This window comes from Triticum dicoccoides, chromosome 4A (genome assembly GCF_002162155.2).
Source record: "Triticum dicoccoides isolate Atlit2015 ecotype Zavitan chromosome 4A, WEW_v2.0, whole genome shotgun sequence".
NCBI lineage: Eukaryota > Viridiplantae > Streptophyta > Magnoliopsida > Poales > Poaceae > Triticum > Triticum dicoccoides.
Window position 1 is genome coordinate 564,972,220 of NC_041386.1, and position 10,336 is coordinate 564,982,555.

The following is a 10,336-nucleotide window of genomic DNA, read 5'->3' on the forward strand; positions in this document are numbered from 1 at the left end:
CGCTCTGGCCAGGCTCAGCAGCTGGCACGGCAGTAGGAGCGGATGTAATTTTTTACATCCCACCCCGCGCGGTAGTACCGCTCCTGGCTTGTAGTACTACCGTGTCGGATTTTTGCATAGATCCCATCTCAGCGGAAGTTGCCACGGATGTATTGTTTTATGTCCGTGCCTTCACAAAATCTAGACCATCCCTGCCTTGCGGTAGTATCGCAAGGGGGAGCGGTAGTACCGCGCCAGTGGTTCTACCGCCCTCTGCCTCACAGCTTCAAGGCTGTTCTGGTCTCTACTGCTCGGGCGATAGTACCGCAGGGCACTGCGGTAGTACCGTGTGCCCTTGCGGCAGTACCGCCGCGTCCCTAGCGTGGTAGTATCATGCCACGCATGCTGAGTTGGTGGATAATGGTTGGATTTGTTCTTCCACTATATAAGGGGTGTCTTCTTCTCCGAGTTGACTATCCTCTTCCATCCCCAAGCTCCATTATTGCTCCAAGCTCCATTTTCGCCCGATCTCTCTCCCTAGCCAATCAAACTTGTTGATTCTCGAGGGATTGGTTGAGAAGGCCTAGATCTACACTTCCACCAAGAGAAATTTGATTCCCCCACTCATCCCTTGCGGATCTTGTTACTCTTGGGTGTTTGAGCACCCTAGATGGTTGAGGTCACCGCGAAGCCATATTCCATTGTGGTGAAGCTTTGTGGTATCATTGGGAGCCTCCAATTAAGTTGTGGAGATAGGCCCAACCTTGTTTGTAAAGGCCCGGTCGCCGCCTCCAAGGGCACCAATAGTGGAATCACGACATCTCGCATTGTGTGAGGGCGTGAGGAGAATACGGTGGCCCTAGTGGCTTCTTGGGGAGCATTGTTCCTCCACACCGCTCCAATGGAGACGTACTTCCCCTCAAAAGGAAGGAACTTCGGTAACACATCCTCGTCTTCACCGGCTTCACTCTTGGTTATCTCGTGCCTTTACTTGTGCAAGCTTATTTGTATTGTATCCCTTGCTTGCTTGTGTACTTGTTCTTGGTGCATCATATAGGCTGCTCACCTAGTTGCATATCTAGACAATCTACTTTGATGCAAAGTTTAAATTGGTAAAGAAAAGCTAAAAATTGTTAGTTGCCTATTCACCCCCCTCTAGTCAACTATATCGATCCTTTCACCACTTAATCCCATCTCCACTTGCAGCTTGAATTGAATGTATCATGATCCCTTAGTGCCAACTTAGGGTGCTCTATTCTCATGTGGACCTTTGTCCATCCTAAGTTCCCAATCTCTCTGATATAGGACCCGCCTAGTTTCCTACTCGACATCAGTTGCACAAGTTGTTTTAGGGGATAGTTATGTCTGTCTCTCTAGCCTAGGCTGTTTCGAGGCGATCTAGTGTTCTCGTGTGGTGTTCTTTCCGTTTGGCATTCATGGTGGTGGAAGGGGATGATCAATCAAGCTCGTCAAGCAAAATCTCAGAGAGTGTTTGTGAACCGCAAGGATGTGAACATAGATGAGTTGCTCAAGAACTTAGGTCCGTAAGAGGGTGATTTCGATGATTTAATAGAAGAATGAGAAGATGTACCTAAGAATGGGATAAAGTGGATGATCATATCTCGTATTCTTACCTTAAACCACTTCACACCCAGTTTCTTTTCACTAATATATGTGAATTTGAGCGGAGCCCAATACATGATATGAAATTTGAGTGTCGGAGGATAATTTATTCACCGTCCAAGCTTTTCTGCTCGGGTGGTTGGCAGATGATCATGACAAGCAGTCCATGTCTCTTCATATGCCAGATGCAGGCCGGCCCATTTGCTTCGCTTAACTTCTTTTTAATACCGTTGACGAACCGATAATGTTTTAGCCCGTTGGCCTCCATCGAAACTTTTGGTCTTTTAAGAAAGCGACGATAGCATATACAGTAACCATGAATTATCATACACTATACAATAAAAAAATTACAGCAGGGTAACTAAGAATAAACGTGAACTATTCACTGTGCATCAAAGTTTGTCATCAGTGATAATAACGTGCAATTAGACAACATATTACATACACTAGGCATAAAAGTTCGTCGCCAATGCAAATACAACGCGCAAACAAAAAAGTATACAGAACTAATAGCACCTCAACACAGTTTAAGAACCGATAGCACCTATACAGGAGTTTAAGAACTGGAGGGAAGCCTAGTCGATTTTACTGGAGCAGAGGGAGATCAAAGTTTTACGGGCCAGTCTAACCAGGTGGCAGCAACCCTTCTCCCCAAGTGTCAATAGAGGTGGTGCAGATGGCGGGACGTGGGAGTGGCGGCGCGGAGCGACGAGGGAGAAGCAGCATCGCCACTCCATGGCACCAAGCAAGGGTTGCGCCGGAGGGGGCGCCGGCGCCCAATAGGGTTTGTCCGTGGATAAAACCGAGAGAAATGCTCCTAAAAATGGTTGAAACCCTACAAAAAGAGGGGGTTTCTTCCTTTTCTGATTCCACCCCCAGCTTGTTCGCATGAAATCAAATTGATTGAGGGGCTTTTCTCGAAATGAGATCGAACCGACCAGTTTTCTGTGAACTGCCCGGTTCATCGGTTTTTCTGTGATGTTCTCGGCATTTTTTTCTCCTGAAAATAAAAGGATTCCGCCACGAGGGCCGGGCCCAGTCGTAACTCAGCAAGTCGCACGTCTCTGTCTCTTCTCCAGACCTGTCCATTTGAAACACGAAGCCGGAAAAAGGGTCCCGTCCGATTGAACCAACCCGACCCAACCCACCCGCCCCCCCCTCCCCCCGTCTGTCAGCCGGCGATCGCCGGAGATGTCATGGCTCGCCCGCTCCATAGCCACCTCCCTCAACATCCCCGAGGATTCAGGCGCCGACGACGACCCCGACGCCGTCCCCGCAGCCGGCTCCCCTCCCTCCGCGCGCGCCCCGCCGCCGCCTCACTCGGCCGCGGCGGACGGCGTCAAGGAGGACCTCACCGAGCTATCCAAAACCCTAAATCGCCAATTCTGGGGCGTCGCCAACTTCCTCGCGCCCCCGCCCGGGAAGGGCTCGCCCTCGCCCTCGCCCTCCCCTTCGTCCGCGGGGGGTCAATCCGCCGACGCGGGGACGCCCCCTGAGATTGCCGGGATCCGGCGCGACTTCTCCGAGATCAGCGGCAGGTTCAGGAGCGGGATCTCGCGGATCTCGAGCCACAAGGCCGTCTCCGGGTTCTCCAGCATCGCCTCCAATTTCTTCGCCCCTGAAGACGGGGAAGAGGAGGAGTTGCTCGAGGCTGTCAACGACGAGGGGGAGGATGATGCGAGGCTAAATAAGCCGGAGAATGAGGAAGAGGCGAGGCATGAGAGGGAGGATGCCGAGGGGAGGCATTACTTGGAGAGGATGGCACGGCTTGGGGTGGCAGACGACGAGGTGAGGGATGAGTGGAAGGAGCAAAGGGTCAGACATCAGGCGTATGACAACGAGGAGAGGGATGAGTGGGAGGAGCAAAGGTTCAGACATCGGGCGGATGACGGCAAGGTATGGCCTGAGGAGCTCGAGGAGGTGGATGGCCCTGAGCTGGATCGGGCGAGGGTAATGCAAGAGGAGGAGGTGGAGGAGGAGTGGGATGTGATTGGCATCACCGACGAGGTCCTCACATTCGCCACCAACATTGCCAGGCACCCGGAGACCTGGCTTGACTTTCCCCTGCTACCTGACGAAGAGGAGTCTGATGGCCCATTCTCATGTAATTTCTTCACCCCTCAGCTATTCATTATTCACTAGTGTTTATGATCATCAATTCTTCATGGAAAATTTCATGTCAATTTAGTTTGGCAAATTTGGAAGAGACTTTTTCTAATGATGCGAGCTTATGAGTTATGGTCAAAATTCATGAAACCCTGTAGCACTTATTTTAAGTTATGCCTTGATTTAACATGGTGCTGATGGAAAGGCTTGTGTTTATGGTGGAGTAAGTTTTAGTGTAACTGTTCATATGCTATTCCAATGGAACCATCAATTGCACCTCACTTTTTCTATCAGTCTGACCATGCGAATGTGTTTGCTTAACCTTTTCAATGCTCTTTTTACCCCCGGCAGATTTTGACATGTCTGATGCTCAGCAAGAGCATGCTTTGGCTATTGGGCACCTCGCTCCTACATTAGCTGCTTTGCGGATTGAACTATGCCCAATCCATATGAGCGAAGAATGCTTTTGGAAAATTTATTTTGTTCTTCTACATCCTAGACTGAGAAAGCATGATGCGGAACTTCTGTCCACACCACAGGTAAATTTTCTCTCCACCTGATACATAAAACATTACATTCTCTATCGTCCCAGAATCCAGGCAATCTTAGAAGAAAGTAGTGAAGTTTTATATGTGGCCATGGTATTAATCATTATCTCAGACGATTATCTGATTAAACGGTACTTGCTGTTGACTGGGTCTTTAACATGATTAAGTGGTCTTGCGACTTTCTTTCTTCTTTTGGTCACATATGTATTTGCATAATAGATATTGTAAAAAGGAAGAATGATCCATGAACTACCGATGCTTAACATAAGTTTGCCAAGTTTCACTTTCTTAGGCTGGTGTTCAGTTCTCAACAAGCCACAACCACACTTTCTTAGATGGATTTTTTTTGCCAAATTTCCAACAACTTCCTTGCCAGAAAATTGGGACTAGTTGCACATTTGGCTCAATTTTTTGTCAAACATGATAACCAATCAGACATGCCCTAATACAGCTCTTTTATGATATGTAACAATCAGTTGCCATGGCCTTTGTTGATTGAATCTTAGGATGTGGTGCTTGACGACAGGGCGTGGTCTAGGATCTCGACGCTATGTCACTGTTGAAGGATAAGGCACTTTGACTTTGTGTAGATAGGGAGTAGGAAGAAGAGAGAAAGAGAGGGAGAGTTGGGGTGCCATGCACCATAGCCCATACCATATATATCTGGCACTTAATTCAGAATAACCTTAACTTGAAGGGAAACCAGTCTAAATATTACAAAAAGGGAAACAAATCTTATCCAAAGTAAATAAAGAAAATCCTAACGTAAGATAGATAAAGGTCAAAGCCGGTCTTTGCCCGCAATGGCATATGTTATCTACACATGACATTGGTCCTGTTTTTTCTATTGCACTAGAATATTAGATGCATGGCACAGTAATAATTTATGATATTCCATTTTCTATGAATTGGCACAACTGTTGGTATATGTTTTATCCAAATCAAGACAGAGTTTATCCAGCTCTACTGTCATGTACCAGCTCTGCATATTAGAACCATGCAATGCTATATCTTTTTTTTTGGCGATCTAATACTTATAACACTATCTTGTTAGATCTTTTCTCTTCAGAGGGCCCCTTTGATTCATACGATTCCAAAAACGTGGGCATAAGAAAAAAAATGTAGGATTGCAATGTAGCCCTTCTGAATCCTACAGGCTTTTTCTTGATTGCATCACAGGATAAACAAAGGATTCTTTCCAAGAGGTTTGAGTGGATGATCAAATCCCTATGGAATATAGTACAAAGGAATCCTTGGGAAAAATTCTATAGGATTCAATCCTGTGAATCAAAAGACCAACATAGGAAAAATCCTAGGATTCCAATACATACCTTTTTACTTGTTTTGGTGTCAGCAACTGTCAGCATTCAATTATTATTGTGAAATGATGACAATTAGTCTTCTAGAAAATTACAACTGAGAGCATCTACAACATCAGTAGCCTGGTACTTGAGGCCACTGGCTTCCTATGGATCCTGCGGCATATTAGGGTAGCAAGCATGTCAGTCAACGACAATGTGTGATAGTGTCTTGCTCAGTTCTTTCTCTGAGATTCTTTGATAATTTAGCAAAACACCATTGAAGCACACACAATATCTGCAGAAAACTGAAACTGTGCACTTTTATCTTCAAGTTGAGGTTGCCTTTTCCTTGCACAACCTTCTTCAGCTGATATGCAATAATGTGATTTGGTGGTTGTGATGAGTTACTTGAGGTTGTTGAGAATATAAATTCACAAATAATCTAAGTAACTGATTTCCTATTTTTTAGATTGATATTGGGTAGCTCATATCTAGTGCGTATCTTCTCGGTGCATCCCATGCATCCTGGTATCAATAGATTCTGCACTGGGATAAATTATGTTGTACTGATGATGTGTTGCATTAGGGTGGTATAAAAATTCATTGTAACTAAATCAACATCAGAAATATTTAAAAAGAGATTAATTGTGGATTAAATGCATTGTGTACTATATCTATGTCTAGCTAGCCTCATCACTGAAGAATCTTTGTAGCCCAGTAAGGCCTGGGGTGCACCGAAAGGAGGGATTGGACACGTACTTGCATTAATAGTGTGCTTATCATCACGTGTTCCATAATAATATATCTATAGATAAACCGACAAAATATTCATTGCTATTTTTCTGCACATGCATGCTTGCACATCATCCAAATTGTTTTAGCTATTTGATATGCTAGCCTGGTCCACTAACATCCATCCAATTTGAACATAAGAGTCTCTCTACCATGCAACACGCATAGTGCTTTTTTTGTTTCTGCATAGCATAGTTTGAATATTAAGGGTGAATCTGTATTGTCTAAAATGTTTAGAAATCAAATCTCTGATCCCGCGGCAATGGGCAGGGTATCGTCTAGTTCTTGCAATGGGCAGGGTAACGCATGTCCCAGCAGTTAAGCTAAGCCTGCTTCTTGTTTTTGCAGATTGTGGAAGCTAGAGCAATGCTTATGCAACACCAGTCAAAGCAGCATGCAACAGAGCAGTTACGTCGCCATAAAGATGACTTTGGAACACATTCGGAAGATGACAGCTCCAAGGACGTCATGGAAGCGTTCCCATCTGTGCGACAACATGCAGCTTCGTTCACCCCCATAACAGATTTTGAGATTGAAAAACATCCTATCCAAGTAAATGAAGTCGCAGTGGTGGACAAAACAGTCATCAAAGAGCAGCTGAGGGAGGAGGGCAGCAAGGCCTCAAATGTTATGCAAGAAACATTTGATGACGACATAGACGATTGGTTTGACGAGGAGGCCGATCTCGCTGGGCACACCGCCATTCTCATAGGCGATGAGGAAGATGTGTCATTCAGTGATTTGGAGGATGACGATGATACGAAATGATCATCATCCAAAATCCAAGCCAACCTCAGCCTGAAAACCGGGACCCGGTCAAAATTGATTGTTCTTCAATAGAAAGAAGGGAAGTTGTACAATGAAAAGGGAGCAAATTCAGGGCCAACTTCAACCTGAATGAAAACTGGAAAGCGGTTGAAATTGCTTGTTTGTTAATAGAACGGAAGTTTTGTGTACAATGAAAGGGGAGCGGCTCCATTTTGGTTTTAAGCTGCTCGGTTGGATGCAATGGTAATATATATATATACAGTGGGTGGGGGTGCCGTATGGTTTGTAATTTTATTGGTAATCTTGTGTACATAAGCATTATTTTAAAAGTCACAGCAATAAAAGTTCCATTCGTTGGTTGATTGTTCAAAGGACAGCGTAAAATAATAATAATAAAAGGGAAAAGAGAGAACAAAATGGCGACGAGAGAACAAACAAAATGGTGATGACAACTGTATTTGCAATGACAATGACAACATACTACACTTTGTATATATACAAAATTGTACTGCCTTCTGAGACACCTCACATCCAATCCAACAAAGCACAGCAATGCAAATGGTGAATGAACTGGCCTGGCTAACAGTTATCCTAATCAAGACCTGATGAGGCCAAAGTTATTCGAGAGCTTCCCAAGGTGCGACCACAGGAGGCTCCCCAGGGAGGACCTGGGCCTCTCCTGATCGGCGAGCGACGCAGCCGGCGCTCTCGTCTTCTTCACCGGCGGCCAGCCAGGCGCTCCTTTGGCGACGTCGAGCGAGATGCCCATCTCGGCGACCCTCGTCCGCACCGCGCACAGCGCCTCGGGCCGCACCTCGCCGCCGGTGTCGGTGACGAGGAAGAAGGTCCCGATGGCCTCCTCCTTCTGCCGCTTGATCTCCACCCTCAGCAGCGACAGCCCGTGCTCCCGCAGCATCCTGGTGAAGTCCGACAGCAGCCCCGACCGGTCCGGCGCGCGCACCTCCACCCTCACGCCCTGCACAAGGACATGATGCCATGCCGTCTCAGCATCGCGCGCCCAACGAAATATACACTTGGACGAACGGAAAGAAATGAAATGGCTAATGGAGGCTGACTGACATGAGACGCCCTCCGCTCCACCGCGGCGACGAGGCACCGGGAGACCTTCTGCCGCTCGGCGTCGCTGTCCACCGTGCGCCCGTCCTTGTGCCGGATGTAGTACTCCTGCGTGCGTGCGTCCGTGGTCACCACAATGCATGTCAGTCACTGGCGTGCCAGGGCAATGCCACATGGACTCGTGCTGCAGGGGAAGCGTACCTGGATGGCGAGAGGGCCCTGTGCCCCGACGGTGGCATGGAAGACGACGTAGTGCATGTCGGTGAGCGCGCAGACGGTGTCGAAGAGCAGCTTGGGACGGTCCCTGCTCGTCATCTTGACGATGGCGTAGCCCCGCTCCTCCCAGTTGTCGATGGTGACGCGCGTCTGGGTGCGGTGCGCGGACCGGGCCGCGGTGGCCGCCCGGTCGCCCATGCAGAAGTGCTCCTCGTCGACGGGCGTCGGGGCGGGGCCCGACTCATAGTCGCGGTCGTCGTGCATGAGCTGGTGCATCCGGCGCTCCGCGTGGACGCGGCCCCGCACGGGCGCCGACATGCACACCCAGCGCCGCTCGCCCGACAGGTTCTCGCGCGCGTTCACCACGGCGTTGACGAGCCGCTCGATGCGCGCCCAGCGGCTCGGGTGCAGCGGCGCGGTGGCGGTGTCGGCGCCGGTGGTGGTGACGTAGAGCACCCCGGCGGCGCGGCCGTTGTGCGTCCAGGCCTGGCCGGACGCGACGTGGCAGCCCTGGTCGACGAGCACCTGGGTGATGGAGGAGAGCAGGCCGGGGTGGTCGTGCACGGTGAACTCGAGCGAGGCGCAGTCCGACACGTCGGGGCCGCCGGGGCCGACGACGTTGCCGAGGCAGGTGGTGAACTTGGGCGAGCCGGAGCGCTGGAACGGCAGGAGCGCCCGCTGGATGAAGCCCGGGAGCGACGGGTCCGTCAGCTTGCGCCCGATCTGGTCCGTCACGTGGAACACTGCATGGCGAACAAGATTAGAAAATTGCGCGTCTTCAATCAATCATGTATTTTTGTGACCTAAATCGATCGGAGAAGAAAGAAAGAAAGAAAGAAAAATGAAAGGGAGGAGGCTGCAGGGAGATGGTTCTTGCCGTCCATGAGCCAGCCGCCGTCGGAGGAGATGTAGGACTTGTAGATGACGAGGTCGAGATCGGTGAGCAGCTGCACCATCTCCAGCAGCACGCCGTCCCGGTTCACGCTGTCCACCTTGACGAGCGAGCAGTCCTCGCGCGTCTCATTGTCGACGACGACCCTGCACAAGCCATCCAATCCACGCACGTCACACCAAGAATAATTCGATGGATGGATCGAGAATAACAACAAACATGCAGAGGCTAGCCAATGCGGGCGTACCCTGGGGTGCCGAGGCGGTCGAGGACCGGATCGAAGTCCGGCTCGAAGTAGGGCCCGGAGACGTACTTCATCGCCGTCGACGGAGAAGACGATCGGTGGGCTTTCACGGACGGACGCCAATCGCCCTGAGCTGAATCTTTCCTTCTCGGTCGGTCTTATATGCCCCCTCCGGCACGGAAATCTACCGGAATTCGGACGCGCGGTGAGAACAACAGATCCAATCTGGGGCGGAGCAATCCGGGAAAAGGGAAGGGCCGCCGACGGCACGAGGAGCGCGCCCCATGCTCACATGCGTCGCCCGGCCGGCCTGCCGCTCGCTCGTAGCAGCAGCAGCAATCTACCAAAGAAAAAAGAACTCAAAAAGGCTTCCTCTACCGGAACCGAGGCTGCCTGCGCTGCGCGACGAACCGGTCGCGCGCGCGATTATGTAGGAGGAGAGGAGGAGGAGGAGGAGAGGGGAGGGAGGGATTACCTCCGGTGAGACGAGACGAGATGAGATGGCGAGGGGACGAGAGGCGGAGGAGGGGAGGGCGCACGTGCGGGTCCGGGCTCGTTCAATTTGGCCTCGGTCTGCAGGCTGCAGCACTGCCTGCGTGGTCTCGGCGGCGTTTTAGGATTCGAGTGGAGAGCGCGAACGGCCGCCGCGCCACGTCGGAAGGGCGCGTGGCACGCGGGCGGCCCGGGTCGCAGCCTTGCTCCTTTTGTCCGCTTCTCTTTCCGTCGTCCGCCGTTTTGATTGATTGATTGATTTCCTCCGAGTAAAACCCTGATTCGGAATTGATGCATC

The 10,336-nt window shown here is 50.0% G+C and overlaps 2 protein-coding genes across 4 annotated transcripts; one reads left to right on the forward strand and one right to left on the reverse strand.

Moving 5' to 3' along the window:
* Positions 1–2,761: 2,761 nt before the first annotated feature.
* LOC119286786 lies at positions 2,762–7,418 on the forward strand. Its single transcript, XM_037566233.1, has 3 exons — positions 2,762–3,706; positions 4,060–4,247; positions 6,698–7,418. The coding sequence occupies exons 1-3, from the start codon at positions 2,794–2,796 to the stop codon at positions 7,115–7,117; spliced, it is 1,521 nt and encodes a 506-aa protein (XP_037422130.1). The 5' UTR covers positions 2,762–2,793; the 3' UTR covers positions 7,118–7,418.
* A 146-nt stretch (positions 7,419–7,564) lies between these two features.
* Positions 7,565–10,128, reverse strand: LOC119286787 (ACT domain-containing protein ACR3-like). Of its 3 annotated transcripts, none has more exons than XM_037566236.1 (6): positions 10,022–10,128; positions 9,550–9,730; positions 9,288–9,448; positions 8,396–9,153; positions 8,198–8,302; positions 7,565–8,093 (listed from the first exon to the last, which is right to left on the reverse strand). In XM_037566236.1, exons 2-6 carry the CDS (start codon positions 9,618–9,620, stop codon positions 7,713–7,715), a joined length of 1,476 nt encoding a protein of 491 aa, XP_037422133.1. In that variant the 5' UTR covers positions 9,621–9,730; positions 10,022–10,128; the 3' UTR covers positions 7,565–7,712. The 3 variants fall into 3 exon arrangements, with proteins under 3 accessions (XP_037422133.1, XP_037422131.1, XP_037422132.1); XM_037566234.1 differs by having other exon boundaries at positions 9,550–9,886; positions 10,022–10,122; XM_037566235.1 differs by lacking the exon at positions 10,022–10,128 and having other exon boundaries at positions 9,550–10,015.
* Positions 10,129–10,336: the final 208 nt, after the last annotated feature.